This window comes from Melospiza georgiana, chromosome 3 (assembly GCF_028018845.1).
Source record: "Melospiza georgiana isolate bMelGeo1 chromosome 3, bMelGeo1.pri, whole genome shotgun sequence".
Taxonomy (NCBI): domain Eukaryota; kingdom Metazoa; phylum Chordata; class Aves; order Passeriformes; family Passerellidae; genus Melospiza; species Melospiza georgiana.
In genome coordinates, this window is record NC_080432.1 from 83,762,857 (window position 1) to 83,786,705 (window position 23,849).

Below are 23,849 nucleotides of genomic sequence, written 5' to 3' on the forward strand. Positions count from 1 at the left end.
CCTTCCCAAGCAGTGTGTCTCCAAGTGATGAAATACAATGCTATCAAATATCATGACAGAAAGCGCAAATCTATAAAACATGAGGGTGCCTCTTAAAAATAAATGTTGCTCCATGATCTTTTTCCCAGGGGAAGGAAGTTTCCAGAGTGCTGGCTCTCTGCGTGTGGTATCACATATTGCATGGCCTGTTCCCTATAAGCTCTCAACATATGCTACGAATCTGCCTCTGCACTACAAGTATTCTAAATCAGATGCTTATGCCTTCTTCTGATCTTTTGCAGTCACACGTACATACACTGGATTTTGCCACAGGCTATCCATCATTCCTCCCTTCCCAGCATCTGAAACGCATGACTCGCAATTTGGTTTTATGTGTGTTTTACTGCAGTTTCCATATAATCACACAGGAAACTTAAATTCTCACCTTATGAGCCCAAGTCTGCAGTTCTAATCCTTGTCTCTCACAAGTGTCATGACTGAATGTCTGATTTCTGACAGTCTGTATTTCCCACAAATGAAGGAAAAATCAAATTCAATTGCAATCAGAGCCTTGCTTCTCACAATCAGTTGTTTACCCACATCACTTTTCACCTTCAATCCCTAAGTAATGTCTAAAGCCCTTGGGCATTGCCACGCTCTGCCTCTGAGTTTGCTCAGTTCAGTTGTGGGCTAAGCACAGTGATGCTACATGAGGTGGACATTTTCCATCACCACAGGACAGACAGCTCTGCTAAGGCATCCATCACCTGCTAATGACCCAAATTTCCTGCAGGCATCAAGGGGAAGCTGCCTCATCCACTGCAGACCTGTCATGTTTCAAGACTGTGTCTTGGCCGCCCCTCATTCCTCCCTCTCCTTCCTTTCTACTCATTTGCCAGGAATTCACCATGCCCAACCCAGACTGGAAGTGGCAGGCACAGCTGGTTGGCATCATCCACCTTTCAGCTGCCTCTTTTAAAGGCCATAAAAAGGAAAAGGGGCTGTAGGTCACCCCAGCCCCCAGCTTACCCCAACCCCTTACCAGCTGTACAAACCCTCCTGCCTCAAGGGCTGACATAATTTGGCACAGCACTCACCAGAGCAGTGCTGTCTGTACAAATGCATGTCCAATACCTCACCAAGGGATCCTGATCCCAGAAGGGCTCGCCCACCACCCTCTGACATCATGCTGTATGTGCCTCATCCCGTGGAATGACACACTTCTGTTTATGATCAGGGAATGTCACTCTTTCAGGAGGGCATTACCCAGGCAGAGGGAGAATTCTAGCACAAATATGTCCATGTTGGTTGGGTGAAAGAAGATGGAGGACTTTATGGCTCTCTGGAAAGGAGCTAAGTGGGAAGGGTTGACAGAGAAGTGGTCTGGTAAGATGCCTGCCCTGTGCATGAAGCAGATGGCACAGACACATCAGAGAAGACCTATAAACAACCAGTTAAGCTTCAGTCACAAGCCCTTTCATCTGCTTCAAATATAGGCTCTACCACCTTCCAGCTGGGGCTGGAAAACATCAGGTCTGCTCTGCCTGTGGGGCTTTGTGAGTTTGTATGTTCTGAACTCCTGCCAGAAGTAACTTTGGTACTTGAGGAATCAATGTTGGGCTCTGTGCAATGCATCCATAATGCAGTGACTTATGCATGGAGGAGGGAAGCTGGGGAAATTCCCTCCCACTATAAACTATTTCTTGGCTCTTTGCATTAGTTGTCAGCCCTTGGGAGTATATTTTCCTCTGTTCCCATTTTTCTGTGGTCTGCATTATCATTTGCTAAATATTAGCGTGTGCTATTTATCATGAGGTCCACAACCCCTGTCCACTCCAGGGAGTTTGCAACTAAGTCACAGCAATAAATTTTCTGATATTCTATGGGCTTTACAGTGCTAAGAGGCACACAGCTGAAATCATTATCTCAGAGCCTTCATCCTCTAATCTCACAGTGAAACACTCATCACCAAAGGCAGGGAGGATGCACACGAACACAGGTTGTTTATACTCACGGCAGATTCAGAGTCAGGCTCCAAGTCTGGTTACTAATAATGATGATTACTGCAGCTCCTCTGGTTTTATGACATGTTTGAAAGGTTCAGGGAAACCACACTATGTGGAACTCTCTTTCAACAGCATGTTAGGTTCACAGGATCTGCTGGGCTAGCAAAGGAAAGGGTGTGTTTGTGGACTGGGAATCTGTTATAATAATATCATGGTGACGAAAATGAGCACCATGGTCTACAAGTCTACAATTACTGCTATGTTTATTGCAGAACAGAGTCACCCGAGACCTGACTCAAAACCTGTTGACTCCACTGGAAGTATTTTGCAGCAGGTCCTAGGAGCCACTTGGACAAGACATAATCTCTTACTGAGTTTTTCTTCCCACTGTGTTTAGGGAGTTTGGACTTTCTCCCTGCAAAAGCTGTTATCTAAGAAGGGATTCAAACTTTGACTAGAAAGGTTACTTCAATATCTCCATATTTCTGATCCCAAAGCCCCTTTCAGAGTCATTTTTGGTTAATGACTAGAAATGTTCCAGCTTCTCTTGGTTAATGACTAGAAAAGTTCCAGCTTCTCTTGGCAATAGGATCTGATCCTAAGAACCATCGAAGAAAACCAGAGTTCAGACTGAACTGGTAATATTTAATAAAGATTTGGAGTGGTAATTAAAGAAATAAATTAAATGCTACTAGAAGGTACATGTCCAAAAGAAACACTGGTCTGAGAAGTCTGTATTTTTCAAAGTTATCAAATTAGCCCAGTTTGGTTTCCACTGCCAGTCTAAATAATGATGGATGTTGTCTAATCTCCCTTCCAAGTAGGCTGAGAAATCATGGACAAGGTCATTAGTGTGAGAGAAGAGGCATTCTCCTTCTCTGAATGTCGCAGACAGAGGCGCATGGAACAGCTGCTCCTTTCTCAGAGAGGGAGAACAGCAAAAGCAGAAGAGGAAACTTGAGCAGCCAAGTGGCCATGTCCTGTGGACAGAAGGAACAACTGGCATTAGCTGGTTTTGCTTTGCCAACCTCATGGCAACAAAAATAAGAGAAAGAACTGGACAAAAATATTTGAGAACAGCCCAAGAACAAAAAATGGGGCAGCATCCTCTGCAGTGGCAGGGCACAGCCCTCACCTCTGTTCCTCTCTTGCTCTCTCACTATGATGGGAGCCAAGTTCAGGGTTCACTGGCCATTCTCCGGCCAATGCCAGACTCACTCTCCAGCTCACATGGCCCAGACAGCCTCAATATTTCCCCCATATTTTTTTGCAGCCCCATGCCCTTTCTGACAGTAAAGCTGTGTTGATCTGTAGCAGGGATGTTTTTTAGCATGCCAGGCTCATGAATGCCATAGCCTGTTATCCCAGAAAGACTAAAGAATAAACAAAGAGGGACAGGAAGAAAAAAGATGAATAAAACTCCTTGATCTGAACTTCAAATCCAGGATATAGATATATACATTAATAAACTAAAGGGCTCAAGCACTGGCTTGGAATTGTACACATTTTGTAACTTATAAAATTTCCATAGGAATTTTGGTCAGTTCTCTGCCCTGGAATCGTACAGGGGACAGCACAACCAGGGAGTTTTCACTGCAGCTAGTTTGAGTATAGAGATTTCTTCTGTTCAGATGTGAGCCATGCCTTGCCACTTGCCCTTAGGGCCAGGGAACATTTTAATTGTACAAGCCCATGGAGACTCTGTCCAAAACACAGTTAAATCTCCAGTCTGGCTGCCCAGTATCAGGGATGCCTGGCAGGTCATAGCTGCCTCCTTGAAGTATTCAGACTCATTCCCTGCCTCCTCTGCTGCTTGGGAGACACCAAGTGCACAGGAGATGCTGGGAGCTGCAAGATGGGGGACTCACCCTGGCACAGGGATTTCCCACCAGTAGGCACCAAGCCAACACCAGTAATTCCCAGGACACCTCTATGGGGCAGAGACAGTGGAGTGGCCAAGCATGGCATGCTGCAAGACTGGCTGATGGTGCTGATGGGTTTAGAGGCAGCTGGAGAAGGCTCTAATCAGGCTGTGTTGGCTTTTGCCAAGATCAGGACTGGGTAGTTCCTGGTATAGCCTCACAAACCACTGGACCTAGTTGGAAGCTGCGTGCACCAAATGCGCTGCTTAGAATGGCATTTCCATGTGTTTCTGGAGGTGTTCACCTCACTGCAGGGGCCTGGTCCCTTCTCCAGGTGACACAGGTTGTCCAAGCAAGCAGTTCCTTGCAGGTCTAGCTGCAGCATGTCCTTCCAACCAGGCAGAACCTCTCCTGCAGAGCTGGGCACACAGGATGGCTGGGCAGCCAGGAAGCAGGAGGGTTTGGAAGTGCTCATGGACCTGCTGGTGTCAGTCCAGCTGCTTCCATGAGGACAAACACCACACAGAGCTGGTGAAACTGGATCTGCAGGAGCATTCTGCCTGATACAGCGCATAAACACACCAGGAGCTTTGACTATGGGATAAACTGCTATTCTTGTGCTGGTTCAAGGCATTTCTGGTTGAGAATTCTCATGTTTTCAATGTTAAAAACTCTAGCCCTAACAGCAAACTCCTGCTTCTGAGTTGGGTAAGCTTCCACTGAAACAAAAGATTGGGAAAGGGAGTTTTTTCATGAAGTGGGAAAAGGAAATGCATTTCAGAAGGACATGGATTCCTTTGATGTCCCAAAACAGAAAAGAGAATCTTTGCTTTTCTATGCTGTAAGAAGGACATCATTGCCATGTCCATTTTTGGGATTCACTGTTTTCAAAGATGGGTCAAAACAAGAAATAAATAGCAACACGCCTCTCTCCTGCATTCTTGTGTCCTTCACAGGAACAGCTGCCAGAGCAAGGAAACTATATTAAGACCACTGCATCCTTCAAAGATAAACTCTTCCCAAGGTTTCATCTTTGCACAGTGACAAGAAGCTGGGAAGTGAAAATGTAACTGTCCACATGGGCATTCCGTGTGTGAGAACCCATTATTGTCAGCACTGATCCAAGAATAATCCAGCTGGTCCATACCCATGATCCAGTTAAATATGACTGTTGAGTGCTTTTGAACAGCCCTAGGCTGAAACATCAAAGACAGATTGTGCAAATATTAGGCAGGATATATAAATAAACCAAATTGTCTAAAATGTCACTTTATGCGTATATATGGGCTACTGAGCTCCATGTATCTAGTCAGTACAAAAACAAATTTCCTTGGCTACAGCCAGAGATGTGAAACCTCTAGACAGTTACATTCAGAATCAGAATGAAAACCTGAATCCCATCCTGCAAAATAGGGTTCAAACCCACTGAAGACTAAGAAATCTTTAGAAGAGATGTTATTTAGACAAAGCAGTTATTATTTAACTATGCACTAATTTTCTACTTGTCTGGTAATAAGATGTAAAACTGTCAAAGACTAATATGTTTTTAAAAAGAGATTATTTGAGGCAATTTAGTAAAATTGTAATCAACAATATGCTTGAAGATAATTTAGACATCATGAGGTTTGAAGACAGGAAAGTAATGAGAAACAATTATTGAAAATAGATAATTTTCTAGAAAACATGTTCAAGATAAGAACTATCTGGCATAACTTCAGATGTCAACAATGCAGGTATTCACATCTGGTCCAGGCACCATGGGTTCCTTTAAAAATGAGAGAGGGGTCCCTGAGATACCTACTTGAAAATGAGATGAACTGCAACCTAGAAATGCCTTTTTCTTTTCATATACTGACTACAAAGGGAGGCCAAGGTATCTAGTCCATATGTAGCTGATTATACCATAGACAGCTACATCTGGTCAGCATTAGAGCGTGTTTAATAACACACCTATTTGCAAATGTATTCCTATTCAGATCAATATGTCTGTGCACTCAGCACTCCAGCCTTCTACTTGGACTCCAGGTTGCTAGTCCAAACCTTAGTCTTGAACTTCAAAGTGGGTTGGACCCAGCTACACTGAGACCTACAACTTGCTAAGTAAGGTCCCTCAGGAAAACACAACTCTCCAAGCCAGGATGAGACCCCTGAGACACAGAGACAGAAATCCCTTCAGGAAGCCTGCAGAGGAGCACTTACAGAGAAACAGAGGGATCATTAAAAGTCCCTCTACACAGGAAAATATTCTTGCCATAACCAAAATGTCAATGCTAATGGTTAAATATATTTTCTTGAATAAAATCTGCCTAAGACTTCAGGAAAAACGTGTATAAAGAGCAGTCAGGAAGTAAAGCAGTTTGTATGATCCTAGGTTCAAGAGCCCCACACATGTAAAGATCTGGTGAACCTTTGCACAGCCTGGGACAGGTAAAAAATTTTTTGCACCAGTCTGGCCTGAGAGTCCAAAAGCCTGGCTCAGCCATGAGTGTGTCAGCATCCTGGGTGTGGGGTGCAGTTTCTTGGCCAGCTGCAAAAAGAAGGTAACTCAGTCAGCCAGCCAGATCCATAAAGCAGCAGCTCACACTGTTATTAGAGGCCTGCCTCCCCATCTGGAAATTAAATGCAAACATATGCATAGGCCTAAGTGTTGCTTAAGAGAAAATCACTACCCTGACAACGCTGAACAGGACAGGAAGAAAAGAAAAACAGAAAGTACAAACCAGTATCTATGCCTTCCCCATTTAATTTTCTGTACTGTCAGAGGAACCCTCATATCTAATTCAGCACAACTTAAAGGACAAAGAATTATGAGGTGAGGAAGGAAAGTAAATCCATTTGTTTGTTAGTACTGTAACAAGCTAAAAAATATCTGACAGAAAATTTACATTACATGTGCTCCAACTCCAGTTTTCTGGGTGGTTCAATCCTCCCAAAAGACGGCCACAGCATTGCACCAACATCCTATACTTCATTCTTCATTGATACTCAAAGCATCTGCAGAAGGTTTTGATCATCTCTAATAGCACAGAGGAGCAAATTTGCCTTTCCTCCTTATGGGAATCAGATACAGCTTTCACACAGCAGAAGTCAGACCCTTTGATCAATATGTAGCATGTTAAAAAATGTGTGTTAGTATGTGATCCCAAGTTTTATCCCTAGTGATTTTTTTCACTGGAGAAAAAGTAGAGAGGAAGAGAATTTATTAGTTCTTTTTCATAGTAATAAAAATTATAACAATAAGAAACAATAACAAAAAAGTGAGATAAATGTGAGACTGTCATTGAATTCATGACCGAGTGAATGATCATGGCAGCAATGGACATGTGAGGCAGGAGCTTAACACCCAATCATTCTGAAGCTTCATGTCAATAAAGTTCACCAGCAACTGTAGGCACTGAAAGCAGAGACTCCTCACATCTGTGTGATCATGTCTGCACTCGATGCATAAACCAAAACACCAGGGAGGTGGGGAGGCTGTTGCTCTCTCTGCCAGATGCTGAGCAAACAGCCCCAGGGTGTAACCACACCAGGCAGGAGGAAGCACAGCCCAAGGAGCTGATGATTGATCAGGGTTAAACAGAAACCTCTTGCCCTTAGGCCAGCACCCCTCCACTGGGCCATGCTGACTACCATGCCTGGGGAAGAGATGTAGTAGGGGGTTGCCCTTTTGTAAGCTGTTATTTTCTTTCTAATTTTTCATGGACCCTTTTAAAAAAGGCATTTCTCATCCATTCCTAGAAGTGTTTTTTTGGTTTTTTTTTTTCTTCTAAAGAAAATACTTTGAGAATTTCATCAAAGTTTGAAGCAAATACATATTATCCAGGGACTAAATAGTGCAATTCTTATTTACGGATTGGTATTTGGTACACACACCCTGGGTCCCTGCAAGCTATGAGCTTATCCAGGCTGGGGCAACTTTTGACCCAAAGCAGGTTTGTTGGACTCCAAATGAAGCTGCATACCAGTTTTCTGCCTCTCCCTGAGGCTTTGGCTTGAACCAAAATGGAGTGACACCCATTAACAAAGAGACCTCCAAGACTCTGCCCTCCCACCCTTGCTCCTTCCCCTCCAGGCACAGACACCAAGGTCCATCTGCTGGGATTAACCAGCTTCAGAGTCTTTGCAGGCAGCTGTGAGATGGCTTTCAAAGATAAGAGATGGCCCAGGGTGGGCTCAAGGGTAAGGAATTTAGTAAAATATCTTTGGAAGGGATCTAGTAGGATTTTCTTCCTTGTTTATATTATGCAGTATCAGTCACCCTTAAGACCCCAGGCCTGGGTGTCAGTAAAGCTGGAAACACAACCAGCCAGCAAAGGATCCTGATACTGCTCCTCATGATCCTGTCCTCCCCATGCAGAAATGCTTCCCTCCTCTCACATTCAGAAACTCTTACATTTTTTGGCTCAGTTCACCTAAACAAGGAATAATAAGTGAAATACTGAGCAGCAGGATACTTGGGACTGAAACTGCAGAGAGAGAGTCAGCTTCTTTTCTTTTTTCTTCTTTTCTTCTTCTTACCCACCACTCTTCCTGGGTAATGGTGCTGCCGCTGCCCAATGCTGAAACAACAGTCATGGCTAATATATGGCAAAGAGATTGTAAGTCTCTGCTGGTCCCCAGGGAGAAAATAATCATAAGCCTGCTCAGTGTTTGTTAAAAGATACAGGTAATTGTGGAAAAGAGCAACAAAAAGACAATTGAGTGGCTGGGCAGGCTGATTTATGAGAGAAGATTAAAGGAGCTGAACATGAATGGCTTAGCTAAACAGTGACTAAAACAGGACATGAAAAGTAGCCCCTGTCAACAGTATTTGAAGTGTCTGTCTGAAGGGGCATTAACTGTTTGGGTGTGGATATTTTGAATAAATGGAGGTCTTGAAAAGGAGGTCAGAAATGCAAGTGCCAGATTAATGTTAAGGAAAGTTTCCCAAAGAACGAAACTTCCATGGCAATCTCCTCCCCATTCTAAGGTGGGATGCCCCCCAAAAAGTCATCTGTGCTGAGCAGACATGACCTAAGGAACTTCTGGGAGGTGTCTACTTTAAATGCCTCAGTGGCATCCCCATCTCTAAGCACCAGGGCAGAGACAACCAGACAGCATGACAATAAAAGCCCATTCCAAAACTTCCCTACAAACAGAAGATAAAATACCCATACCTTGGGCTTCAGAGATCAAGCAGAAATGGAAGAAAATGTCCAAAGTGAGGAGAAAGAGTGATTCCCTGGAGTTCTCTTATAGTACTGAAGAATGATGTAGGGCTGGGTTTTAACACAGGTAGTGAGAAGACTCATAAATGTCATTCTCTACACTCTGCCATTATTTGGCTTCTCCCAAACAAGAACCTGAACTGGAATAAGGGAAATTATTTTTAGTAACACTAAAGAGACCCAGGTTGGACATCATTCAGCTGTTATAAATCACATAATTCACACAAGGCACAGCACCCTCCTCCCTGCCTAGTCCACACAGGACTAGTGGTTTGACCATGGAGAGCCACACCTCAGGTTCAAAACAGCAGTGAATTAGAAATTAACTTGCCATATCCTACTGCTTTCTTTTCTTTCATATAATCAAAGATTGGGCAGCAAACACTGCATGGTGAGAATTCCACCTGGAGAACAAAGCATGTATCTACTCATCTAACAATGAATATACTTTGAATATATATATTGCACAGAATATACATTGGTAAGAGAGTTGACAGCTCTTTGGTTCAGCTGCCATGACACAAACCCCTGTGTAAATGCTCTCCACACCCAAAATGAGACTACCACTTTCTCCCAAAGTTTGGCTGGCCCTGCCTGTGTAACATCACCCGCAGCAGGAAATGCTTCTGAGGGACTGAGTGCATTGCACAACAATCCTTGCTGATTCTTGTAGCCGTGGTAACATTCATTAGTGCACTTCCCAGCAATTAAATTACACATTTGATCATAGAATCATAGAATCATTTAGCTTGGAAAAGGCTGTAAGATTGAGTTCAATCATTAACCCAGATAAGTTCACCAGTAAACCACATCCCTCAAATGTACCCATGCCCATGTAGCTCTCATCAATGGGCTATAGATACCCCTGAGTGCCTATTATATTGATTTTCTATTACAACAACAGCTCACAAACCTCAATTGTACCAAGACACCACTACAGAGATCATATATATTTGCATCTTGGGTAACTTTCAAAAAGCTGCTGTTTTTTATTCTTCTCGCTGTCCTGGTCTTCTAATTCTCTTTTCATGGTCAGGAACAAATTTTCCAAATTTTCATTTTCCAAATCCCAGAAGATTTCCTATTTGTTTCACATTAAAGTGGAGAGAGGTCAGTAGAAACCAGCAGGGCAGTGGTAGGTGCACAGCAGGAAAATGTGCATGTGCTGGCAGTAGGGCACCAGCCATGAATCCTTCTAGAAAGGGTAGAAGGAAATGTAATTTTCTTGATACATTTTAAAAAAGGGAAGGCAAATATATGTAAATGCAAATATATCTTAATTGGTCATGGTGTCAAATGCTCCCTTTAAATTTAATCTAATGCGTGTTTCACTGAGCTGTCAGCAATCTCCATTAGCCTCCAGGCACTAATGAGTGAGCATCAAGGTGTCAGTCCTTCTGGCATTAACCTCAATTAGGAGGAGTTAGGGTGATCGCTGACTCGAGGGTCAGCCATTCATTGCTGACACATTCCTCTGGCTGCAGCTTGCAGTCTCCTGCTTGAAAAGGGCTGGCAGACTGGCTGCCAACCTCCTCACCAGTAAAAAAGTCTCATACTTGCCAACATTACTGTTAATTACTATATTTGAAATCTGCACAGGTCTTACCAGGCATGGAGACACAAGAGTAACCCTATTTATGAGGTTATTCAATGTGGTTCCCAGGTAAAAAAAAAAACCAACCTGTGGTATTAAAATTCTAAATATCTACCACTTACTCATGGTCAGAATTTTAAAGCATCATTAAAGGCATTGATACGACAAAGAATTGAAAGTCTATACAGCAGGGTTAAGTTTACAGGGGGAAAAAAATCACCCCAGAGAGAAACCATATAACTAATTCTGCTTTACTTCTCTCTCTCCAGAGTTCCTGAAAGATTTCTTTTATGACATTCAGATGTCATCTTGCACAGACATTCTCGGGTAGATCTGCTTTTCTGGGGTGAAATCATGGGTGGATCATGAGTCAATTTGAGACTGCACTCCTCCTATTCAAGCATGGAGATCTCAAGACAGCCAGGCAGAACCCTCCAGATCTACCCCAGGCCTGAAATCCACTCTCTAGATGGCAGATTGCTGTTCAGCCTCAAGGACTTGGGCATATTTATGCCAGAGGAAATCATTCCAAGAGAAAATCTATTTAGTAACCTCAAAGTTGTGTCAGCCACCATAAAACCTTGGTTACATTACAGTTTAGAATTACAGTTATTACAGTGTAAACTACAGGTCCATTCTAAAACATTTCTTAAATTTCTAAATTTATAAAATATATGAATAATACCAGAATGAAAAACTGAAGTCCCACCCGCCTCCTTCTTATCACCACTTCACTACAACAGACTGACCATTCTTCCCTGCTGTCTTCCCCTGTGACTTTTAGGCCACAGGCCTTACCAAATGAAACAAAACAAATTAAAACATATGAAACACAGAGATAAAAGGATTAAAGGTCTCAGGTACACACACTTCATGAACAATGGAGCTCAGGGGTTGCAGAGTAATTTAGCTAACTCTTTATGGGACTCTTTCCATAGCAGAAGCTCTCCCAGAGTTGAAGGACCACAGCAGGCTTGAAAACCTTCCCTAATTGTAAGGTAGCACTTGTCTTACAGCTCATTCTGCTTAAGATCATCATAAAAAGTGTCCTTTGAACACCCTCTGCTTCTTCCAGACCCATCTTCTTTCCTCCCCATCCCCAAGGCAATGATCTTTATCTCCAAGCCTCCATTTCTTCTCTGCAGGAATCAAAGGGGTTTCGAGCCTATCCCTTGAGGTGACAGCATTACCTGTTCCTCCTCCACCTGAGATGCAGAGCTCTGCTTCCTCAGAATATTCATTTACCCTAATCTGCATCAGACACAGGCTCATTCTGCCCTGGTAATGAAGAGCTGCTGTGTCTGGGCCAGCCAGGCCAGGCGTGTTCGGACTCTCCTGGGTCGATTCATATCAAGCTACAGTGAGCTGTGCAGTAAGAAAAGACAAACAGGAGCAGCACAATGACAGTTTTCAATTACCTGATTTACCAACCTTCATCTTAAAACTAATGAGGCTGTTTGTGTCAAGTTTCACATCCCAGTTCTATCACTGCTGTTAAACATAAACAGCTCTTTGTCCCTGTAGTGGCCTGTTATGAGCAGGTACCTCCAAGCTCTTTAGTAAAACATGTGCCCCACTCACTTCAGCACTGGCAAGCAAAAGAGATGACATCTTGCCTTTACCCTCAGGTAATCCATGAACTCCAACAGATCCATGCCATGAATCCAAATTATGAGTCTTGCTGACTGAGGGGTTTCCTCTTTGCTTTTCGCTGAGATGCAGGAAACTGCATCCACAAAAATTGTTAAGTCATCACCAAAGGTGATAAAATCACACCCTCAGAAGTCAAAAAACATCAGCCTTGAGCTATCTGGTCACCTATCATGGTGCAGTTTTTAGTTACACTGCCACAGCATTTTCAACAGGGTCTGTTGAAGTATGAGTAATTATGAATATGAGGTCTTAGTTTCTGAAAGGAAAACAAGTGCTTTGCTTTTTCTTCACCTAGATGGAAACATGCAGAAGGAGGAGGGTCAACAAATCCATTTGTTTGCAGAACCTAGTAACAAATGTTACATCACCAGGGAACATCTACTCTGCCCCTTTTCCATACCACCAGATGCACTCCTTGACAGTTTAGAACAAGTCTGACCTCAAGAACAAAAGTCCAAAAGAAAATCAGCCAGTCAAAGAAGTCAGCAAATATATTGATCCCATCCTAACTCCTGGAAACATTCAGGGAATTAATAAAGATAAAACACAGAAAATTTACCTCAGTCCCATTCAAAACCAGTTAATAGGAAAACCCCTCTCCAAACCCATGTGTAGAGATTGATATAACCATGAGCTGAGGTGCCAGAGACCAAGCTGCTGTTTGAGAACTTTTTCAGCATTAACACTCATGGCTAGAGGTAATTTCTCAAGAACTTAAATAAACATCATGTTCCTCTCTTACTTGGATGAATCTTTAAGAGTTGGAGATCTGTCAAAGAGTGGGAGTGGAAACCAATAAATAAGGACAAAACACTGGTACTATCATTATGTAGAAATTATAATTTTGACCAAAAAAACATTTGTGTAAGAACAGGGTGGCTGAAAGCATCTAACCAGGTCATGAATCCATGGAATCACTGAATAGTTTGGGTAGGAAAGGATCTCAAAGTTCATCTAGCTCCAACCCACCCCCGCCATGGGTAGGGACATCTTCTACCAGAGCAGGTTGCTCAAAGCCCCATCCAACTTGGCTTTGAACACTTCCAGGGGTGAGTGGATGTAGATAGATGTAGATATCTGCATTGTAGAGGTTCTACACGTAGATAACAACATGCCAGCTAAGCACCAGGAGCCCCATTTACAGTCAGTACAGGAGAACTGTCACTTCAAATATGCAGTTCATCTCTTTCAGGCACTTACTTTAGGACGAGATGATTTGTGCCTCAAAAGCAGCTGCTTCTCCACATTATCTGTAAAAGGAGTTTTTCCTCAGAAGGGGATGTACACACTATAAATCTCTATGGCTTATATGTCGACACCTGGTCAAATTAATCCCACTTCATGAATATTTCAATATTTGTAGCCATTACATGAAGGTTAGATAGCTTTAGAAAAATACTATAAAGCTTGAAGAGAAGCATAGGCTTGATACAAAACTTGCTTGACAAACCTCCATCAACTTAGGAAAATATGACAAAGGATTTGAATAGATGTCCTGAACTATGTCTGAACTCAATGTCTTGACAATGAAAGTAGCCACATGGAATTATATCATATCATTATTCTGTTCTTTATTTATTTGGTAGGTCAAACCTATGTGGCCATGCATTTCAAATCTACATGTTTGTGAGTTCTGTTTCACAGCATTATACAAGAAACCCAGTTAAACAAACATTATCAGACATTATACATTCAGTGGAACATCCCTAGAGGTAGATTGCCTAAAATGTTTATTTGTTTGTAAACAGAAATTTTATTTCAACTTTTGAAGAAAGAAAGTCTGCATTATACATTCTGTGTGTCTTTCCCTAGCAAGACCCTGCCTGCATTGCCCTGTTTCAAAGGGGTGTAAAAGGCTTTTGTTTTTTCTTGGAAGTCTGGAATTTCTCTTTTTCTATTTTATGTAGGTCTTAGAATTGAGTTTTATAGCAACAGAAAACGCTTTTTACAGTGATAAAATACATTTTCTACATTCATGAATTCATAAATTTTAAGAGGAAAAGGAACCATTACATTCATCCAGCCTGAGGCATTGATAGATTTACTGCACAGGAGCTAATGGACCAGAGCACAGTCCCTTTGAGATGACAGGAGAGAATTTGTGCAGCTTTTTTCCTTTCCTCCTCATCATCATCATGAGGGCAACCACCTCAGAGCTGCCTTGTTCAACAAAGACCCTGCCTCTAGTCCAGCTTGAAAGAACATTTCTCTAAACATATTTTAGAGAAAGCCAGGCTGCTTTCCCAAGCACTCAGAGAAAGCAAAGGTCAGCACAGCCCCATTGCCCCAGAGCACCTCAGGCACCTCTCCTTGACCCCATCTGGTCTCCCAGCAGCACCAGACACCCCAAAGCAACAGTAGCTGCTGCCCCTGTGCCCAGGCTTTGTTCTTTACCTGCACAATTCTCTTGTTGGGATGTGAAGCACTTCGCCCCTGGGACTCAGCTTATTGCCTCATAAAGCAGGATGGCAGGATTATTAATGTGGCAGAACTACAGGGTTTTCCAAGCAATTTATGAGTTACCATGGCAGTTCATTAGCTCTCAGCCCAATGACCCCTTCCTGGCAAGCATGAATCAAGCAGGAGGCACGCACACATCTAAATGTACGACAGATATTCACATCAAAAACACATCCAAGGCCATATTTCCTCCATTTTGTTCAGTACATGTCCAACTGCAGCACTAAAAGTCACCAGTTATCAGGACTGATAACCAACCCACTGAAGCACATCTAGACATAAAGAAATTCACAATCCCCCTTCTTTAATTTTCTTTTATTCTCATCAAACTGTTTCTGATCAATGCCTGCATTTAAAGAACAGCAAGTCCTTAGCAGAGGGTTAGTATTTGCAGCCTGCATGGAATGCACAGGTCTGGCAGTGGGGACAGTGGGCTCTCTGAATGGCTCCCTTGACTTTCAGTGCTCAGAATAAGGTTTCACTTTACACACAGACAGGCCCCTCATCCCCACTCAAGGAAGAATTTGAGAAAATATTTAACTTTCATGGTAATTATCCGTAGGTCCTAAAATAAAGCACACACTTCAACGCTTCCTTGAGTCCAAGTGGCACTGTGTGTGAAAAAATTCCACAGGTTTTAATGCAGTGCTCAGTTAGGACTTCAGCACAGGCAAAAAAAAAACTAATCTAGCAAACTAGAGAGGAAAGAGATATAGAGAATTAAAAAGTGACTTTGAAGTTAATAACTGGACAATTAAGAAAATGAAAAGATTGTGAGCACAGTAAGTTTCATCAATAAGTACAAAACCACTACCAAACTACTCACAGATATTACAAAAAATTACAATATTTTATACAAAAGAAAGACAGAGACAAAGGAAGATGTTTGGGGGAAGAGGAAACAAGGAGAGAAATACTTCTAGTAAGTCTTTATTGTATTATTTTTCTCAGTTGCATTAATGTTTTTTTAATTTTCTTTTCCACTCTAAGGGTATTTTAAAGAAAAGGTAGAACTAAAACTTTTACATTTACCTCTGTTACAGCTGCCACAGTCAGAGCTCAACCTCACCAGGCCTTATGTGCTTCCCAGAATGAACTTGCCTTTTTCTTTTGAAAAATTAATTAATGTATTTATTAGTGCAGTAATGGGACCCACATACTGGAAAATCCCACCTTCCATACCATTTTATTAGTTAAATGTGGCTTTGGGCCAAATTTTTGTATTTCAGCTCCTGCCAAGGTTCAGGTTTGGAATGTTTTTATGTTGGAGGTTTTTTCATCTGTTTCCTTGGCTGCGCTAATAGGACCCTAATGCACATGAGAGATCTCTATCACACCATGCTGCTGGGTGTTTGTTTGCTTCAATCACCTCAAACATACACACAAACTGGTGGCATTTCCCTCTCAGCTAGGTGATGCCAATAGACCTTGAGCCCACAGTGCAAAGGGGTATAATTTGATATGGAGAACTGCTGACTTGAGCCATTCCCACTGGCTGGAGTAATTACAACCAATATTTTTAAAATATACAGCTGGGCAAGAAGTTAGATGACACCGTTATTTAAGAACAGATTCATCTGGCAAAATTGTGTGTGTCTGGCAGGAGTTTTCATGTCCAATAAAACATGGAAGCTAGAGGAATGAACCTTTAAGAAATATGGATATGGCTTAAAGAAAGCAAAGTTCTTGCCTCATCCATTTACCTCTTGGAGATCTGGAATAGGGCCCAGGTCCTTCTGTCAGGCTAGAGAAGAACAGTGGACATGATGACCTGAGAGACCCTGCAGATGTTCTCCTGCCAGGACTGGGAGATAAGACATCTCATCAGCTCTTCCCTAGGCCTTGGTCTACATAAACACTACCAATGTCTCACAGGGTCCATCTCAGCCGTGATTTCTGCTAACAGCTCATGGGCTTTTCATTAATATTACCTTTTGTCACCTCATAAATTACTTACTCAGCAGACGTTTTTTCATTAGTTGCTATCAGAAGAAGAAATATTGGTCTCCTTCCAGTCCTTCCCATCTTTAACACCAGAAGCTGAGCTCAGCTGCTCTGTCCCTGCAGTTACTGAAGTTCCTCACAAAGGAAATGTCTGCATAGAGACTTTCCCACCTACAGCCACCTCCATCGCAGTTCTTGCTCTCACCAACTCTTCTGAAGCAGGTCAGCAGCACTGGCCAAGGACACATGGCAGTTTTTCTCACAGGTAAGACCAGTGACACATGGCAGGACATCTCTGCCACAGTTGGGCAGGCAGGGAGTGACAGAGAGGAGCAGAGTGACTGCACTGCCTGACCTCAGAGAGTGATGGGGTCACTTACTTGAAGCAGCAGCAAAAAGGATTGAAGTGATGCTCGGAGAAACCCATATGTACACCCATCATATTTCCCATGTATGCCAGGGTCACTGCATCTTTCACAGATCTCCAGACAACAGCAGCAAGAGACAACATTTCCAAGTGCAAGAGGTGGGAAACAGGGATATGTATTGAGATACAGGCAACAGGGAAGTGCAGCCATGCCCATTTATCCCAGCCTGTTCCCTTTCACTCCCAAGGTTTTGATGAAAGTAGCACTATGCCAGGAGCCATAATGTGTATAGCTTTAAGGAAAACTGAAACAAAGAGACAGCCAGCAGGAGGTTTTCTACACTGATATCATTCTCTAGGTCATGAGAATATCAAAATGTTTGGTTTTATCATTTCTTCTAAAAGAATTCCAGGACTTAGCTCTGTCTGGCACAAGCACATGGAACTGGAATTTGATTTCTTGTTTATTTCATTTTCACATGTTGAAGGACTTTGCTATTTGAGGCGAGAAATATGTGTCTGTTGATCACAAAATCCAGTTCTGAGACATGTCTGAGATCATGGTTTTGAAAAGGAGCCATGGCCACCTTCAAAGGATGAGGCAGATTTTACCCACAGAAAAGCAAAACATGCCATTTTGTGCTCTCAAGTGTGACTCATTTCCTGATGCAGTTAGGCTTGGACTAGAGAGTTAAGGTCAGATTAAGAGATCATTAGTGCTTTTTACAGTGGACTTTGAGACCTGGACCACAATTCTAGAATTAGGCCCTGGAGGCCTTTGAAGGAGAAATCCTCTTGGAAATACATCATGGGGCTCTGTTTGTTTTCCCTGGATTTTTGAGGGATGGAGCTCCTGTTTTGCCTTCTACATTGTCTTTGTTTCTGTCAAATCCCCATGAGGATAAGCTTCTCCCCAGCCTTTTTATGAGAAAAGTGATATTAAAACATCACCTTCCTGACTAGAAATCTCACAGGGCTTTGCAAGGATAGCTTTGTTACTTCTTGCTTCATCACTTCAAGCAAAACCCAACCTTCCTGCCACTCCAGCCAAATGAAACAACAGCCAGACGAGCTGAGAGGCTGATGCTCCTGCATCAATGTCCCTGCTCCTCAGGGTGCTGCACCATGCTGTAGCCACTACACAAAATGTTACAGTGACTGCATCTCTTTCTGTCACAGAAAGCTTTCTGTCACACTCAGCATGCTGCAGTTACACACAGACTGACCCACAGACCCATTGCTGTTTGAGGGCACAGACAGCTTCTCCTTCACTATGTGAGCACTGTCTGCTCAGCACATTCAGTACAGCACCAAAATTTGCACTTCCAGATGGATGCAAAAAGGAATACTGAGAGACTGAGCTGATCCTAATGACAGCTATGTAAGCAAAACCCTGAAGGAAATATTTTAAGATATGTCAGCTACAAATGACCAAAATGTCATCACAGTAAGAAGACAGATGTTTTTTATACTACAGAGCTCAGACAGGAACAATTTTTCCTCTGTTGCAAAATAAGATGACTAGTCAGGTAACAGCAGAGTGTCTGCTCAATGCTATGACTTAAGCTCCCAACTGAGAGCAAACTGTTTATTTTTTGTTTAATAATAGTACTTTGTTAAAAAAATTGTTGCAATGTTTACCTGAAGATTTTGGGAGTGATTTTCTACTAACGCAGTGAAGGGGTATGGTTTGGTAATCACCTGATTCTATGGCACAAAATGAAATAAATACAGAATAAAGTTATAAGGATTCTACTGATAACCACAGCTTTGCTGCAGGATACCAACATTCAGTGTGTAAACATCCACTGAGCAGATTGACTTCACTGCCAGATATTCCTGCCTTGAAGAAGCAGATGAATGGGTTAATAAATATAATTTCCACATTTTTTGCTTTTTCTATAGAGCCAATGAGTACAAAAAGTGACAGAATTAAACCACTCTGGTGACCCTAAGCTTTTCCTTGTCAACCAAATAAGAATCACCAAGAGTCAACTGGAAGTTCAACAACTTTTTGCATCTTATTCTCCACACACCACTGCTCAACAAACATAGAGCCCAGTGAGAGTCAGAGAATTTTGTAACTTACCACAGGTGTAGATGACATTAAGATGCTTTTGGATGCCTGGGTAACAAGGATCTCCAAATTCATAGGTGCTGGCATATATGCTGCAGCTCCTTTTCCCGTGACAGCGCTTGATCATGAGCTGCAGAGCAGTAGCTGATTGACACTCTAAAAGGGAAAAACAATACCTATCTGTGAGTATTTGTCCATTCACAACAGAAATTGCCTAAAAATAATTTATCAGTTCCAGACTGTGAGAGTACATACAAGATTTCCATGTTTAAAAGTCTTTATGTTTACATGAGAAAGTGTATCTGACTCTAACACACCTCTAATAAATTGAAAGAACATTGAAGAATCACACACCCATACAAAGAAGGCTGAGAATAAAAGATGTTTCATCTTTGTAACAACCACAAGAGGTGTCTCAAATCCCCCTCTCTGACCCCTGTTGAAGACAAAGGTGATCAGTGTCTCTGCCTGCTCTTTGATGTTACATTTCTAAATCTAATGAAAATTAGTATGAGGTGTAATAATTATAACATTATCATCTACCATGTAAGCAGAAATATTGTTTTAATTACATTCATTCCATGCAAGTAGAAACATTTTTCATATTAGAAATTTAGAATACGGGAAGTTCCAAAATTGTTTTCCCATATATTTTTCTATACCAGGGGGTTTTGCCTGTTTTCTTACCTAGGGTGAGAACAATTTGCACAGATAAAGTCCTGAGCTTTTAGGCGCAAGACTGACAGTTTGCTTTCACTGTCCAGCCAGGACCAAGCTGAGGGGGAAACTTGCAAGGAGACATTTCTTAAACATCAAATCATTGCTAAAAGGAGCAGGACAGCTACAGAGAATGGAATACAAACTCCTTTTGGTCACTAATTACGAGGAAGGGAAACAAAAAATGGACCTCAAAAGGTACTGAATGCTAGAACCAGCATAACAATAAAAGCCATGAGAGACACGGGAAAGCCACAGAAAACCAAGCCTACAGGGTAACATACCCTTTTTCTCAAATCAAAGGCAGCATTTTATTTCACATGCTGCAAATGACAAAAGAAGAAAGCTCCATGTGAACAGTTTCATACTGAATGACCCAAACTTCCTTAGGGGATTTCTGATCCAATGAGTGTCAGAGATTTCACTGGAAACATCTGGCATGCAGCAATCCTGATTCATTGTCTCTTTGCAAATGTCCAGCTAGAGAAACTCAGCAAATCTAAATGCTGCAGAGGATTTCTCGGAGGGTGCCTATTCTTTTTATTTGTTATTGTTCTCACACATAACAGAGAACATCCCACAGCTGTCTGCTTAGGGGCCTTGCCCTCTGGCACAGGAGCATACTGTATCCATGGGGAATTATACATTGCTGGTCCTGGGAGAGGCACAACAAGGCTTTTGCATCCAGCATCCCCAGAGATGGGCAGCCTTTGGGACCTTCCTCATTTAGGAATATGTGTGCACTAAACTACAGACTCTGCTCTCCACCTTAACAGATCAAACTGATTCTTCAGGTGCCAAAGCTGTAGATTCATCAGACTGAAAATGCTTCTAGGAGTTTTATTTGTCATACACTCTCACACTAACATTGACAGCTTTTTTAGCCTTCACTAGTCATGTCCTGGTATGGATGACCTCCTTCCTCCCAAGCAGTTCTGAACAGGCCATGATCTCCACCCAAACTGACATTACCAGCAGCATCTGTATCAAGAAACCAAAGAGGGCTAAATTATGGACGCCTTTACCCCCTTTGTTTAAGTGATACCCTACACCTTAGAATTATTTTGCCAGCTAGCATAACTCCAAACAGGTAATACAGCCTGAGATATAACAGGGTTAGTCCTAATAGCCAACTTGCAGAAGGCCCCCACTGTATTTTTGGGGCTTTGAGCAACCTGGTCTAGTGGCAGGTGCTCCTGCCCATGGTAGGGGGACTTGAACAAGATGATCTTTAAGAACCCTTCCAACTCAAACTATTCCAGAATTCTATGAGCTTCTGGACTGCCTGGGAGAGTTATCTCGGCCAAGACAACAAGCCATGGACCACGCTGCAGTTTCACAGTACAGCTCTATTTCCAGTACCTGTGCCACTGATACTACTCAATTACCTGTACACATGTAACCCCAGACACCCAAGTTCTTTGGGCACAGACCAGGCCACCACAGTCACAAACACCCTTAGTGAAGTCCTCAACTCTCCAACGGCCAGGCTGCTCCAGCTCAACCTGCACCAGCCACAATGAGCAGAAGAGTAGAAGGAGCTCTCTATGCTTCAATTACAGCTGAAGATGAAAGCCCCTCACATAGAAAATAGGGCATCAAGATTGTAAAAGCCTCTTTTACATGGACTTTTTGCAAACCATAGCATGAAAAAATATATTTGGGGAAAACGTCACCTGCTGGGACTGCAGCACATAAACCATCCCATAATTTAGCTGAAAGCAATGTCTGGATTCTATCCACTCCAACCTCCTGCCCAAAGAACAGCCAGCTTTGATGTTACATCAGGTTGCTCAGGAATTCACCCAGGCAAGTTTTGAAAATCTCCACAGAGAAATATTTCCCAAACTCCTTGGACACTTGATCCAGGGCTAAGCCCCTCTCCAGGTTAAGAATTTTTTCATTATGCATAATCAGGTTTCTATTGGTGCAACTCATGTTCATTGCTTTTGGTGTTCATCTGCTGTTTCCTTCTGTGTGCTCCCAAAAAGAATCTTTTGTAGAACCATCTATTCCCTAGTAAAAACCAAAAATAATATCCCACCCAGAGCTTTCTCATCTGAAAACTGAACAACCCTGTATCCCTCAGTATTCCCCCATATGCTGTATGCTCCAAGCCCCTGACCAGCTTGGTGGAGTTCCACTGGACTTGCTCCTGCTTTCCAACATCTCTCCTTACCTGGAGAACCCCAAACCAGACACTTCAGTGTTCTAGTTAAGCTGTAACAAGTCATCCCCAATTTGGTACCACCTATAAATCATGTCCCAGGTCATTACTGAAGATTTCCAGCAATCTTTGACTGCTTTTTTAAGTGGCTGCCAGTGTGACTTCAATATAGCACAGTGCAAGTTTCTTGTAGTGCTCCATTTCCTTGGCTCTTGCTGCAAACAGACATAATTTAGGAAACTCTTACTGTTTTCCCTCACCTCCAGACCCAATGAACACCAGAATCGGTGAATGCAGAAGTGGCAGAAAGTCATCTGAGGTATCCATGTTACAAGATCCAGCTAAACTCTACAGGAGCAACAGTCTCCCACATGGGAAATTCAAATACTCTTCCCATTTTCCCCATGGAAAGACCTGAGCCATTCTCATGGAAACAGTCATATTTTTCTAGCCCTGAAAAAACAGAAATGCGGTCTAGGCACAAATTCTGACCAAGTGTTCACTTCAAAGACTTCCTTTTGCTCACAACAGGGAATTTTCCCTGGTTTTGCCTCCATGCAATTTCTAAGCAAAAGTGCCTGGTACATTCCCATAAAGGCAGGGCAAGCAGCTTGCAGTGTTTTGAGGGAGGACTACACCAACACTGAAATTAGCTTTGTCTCCCATCTTGGATTTTTTGGTCTGCCAGCATGTTCATCCTCCACATAACACATTGAACTGGAAAATGTAAGAGCAGCAATCACAACCTCCAAATGGGACCATTTTCCATACACACTTCAAAGGGTTTCTGACAAGGAGTTCATTTAGCTGCTTGCCAAAATGTCGTATTCAAGCATCTTTATTCCCTCACTAATGGGCACTGAAGATGTCAATAGTACATCTGAGAGGTGGCTGAGTGATAGATGAGACTACAGCACCTTCATAAATCACAGTCACCACCATGGCATTTGGAGCTCTAGAAGGAACAACACTGTATTTTCTTTTACCCCTGTGTCTTGGGCTTATAAAAACAGTGAATTCACTCCTGTTATGAAGTGTTAGATGTTATGAAGTGCACATAGGTAATTTACCTTCCCAATGTAGATGAGTTCTTGGGGAGATCATTGAAGTGAAAGCTCCAATTATATTAGTACCTCTTCAGAAGGTGATTCCAGGTCAGAAGTCTTCACCTCCAGGTGCCCATCCTCAGAGCTCAGAGAGGCAGGAAAACAGAGGGATTTTATCCATAAAACATGCACTTATCCTGCCAAAAAGATGCAAGGAAGCCAAGCCCAGCAATGTGGTGGAGCAGATTTGGGCTGTAGTCCCCTTCAGCTGGCCAAATTCATTTTTTCCAGGTCTTCAGAAGTGGGGGACTAGACATGGCCCTTATTGTACCAGATGTCATGCTCATTCAGGGCAGCATTACAGTTGGATTAGATTAAGGTCTTTTCCAACCTTAATGATCTTATATTCCACAATCTCCTTTCTTCTGCTGCTTGTTTGCTTGCTAAATGCAAATTCCAAATGTTTTATGAGATAGCACCCTGGCACCAGTAACAAACAAGTGACTCCATGCGTCAGAGACGTGGGAAGGACACTCACAAACGCCAACACTGTATCACTAAGTCTGAGGTAAGCACTGCTGAGCAGAGCCAGGCCCCTGCCGAGAACCTCTTAAAGCCAACAAAGCTCGAATCCCATGACACAGCAATAAAAACTGCTTTAAGACCTCATAGATGATAGAGAGCCCTCTAGGAGAGGTTGGGCCAGAGTTACCCTTGGCTTTCATTAGTCTTGGATTGCTTGAGTACACTGCCAGAGAGCACATACGAAT

The 23,849-nt window shown here is 42.5% G+C and overlaps 1 protein-coding gene across 1 annotated transcript in view; it reads right to left on the minus strand.

Annotated features, from left to right (window-relative positions):
- LOC131081681 (protein eva-1 homolog C-like) overlaps positions 1–23,849 on the minus strand; it is a 202,110-nt gene that overhangs the window by 84,401 nt on the left and 93,860 nt on the right. The window contains exon 5 of the mRNA XM_058020936.1: positions 19,162–19,305. Coding sequence (XP_057876919.1) covers positions 19,162–19,305 — 144 coding nt within the window. The remainder of the gene's footprint in view (positions 1–19,161; positions 19,306–23,849) is intronic.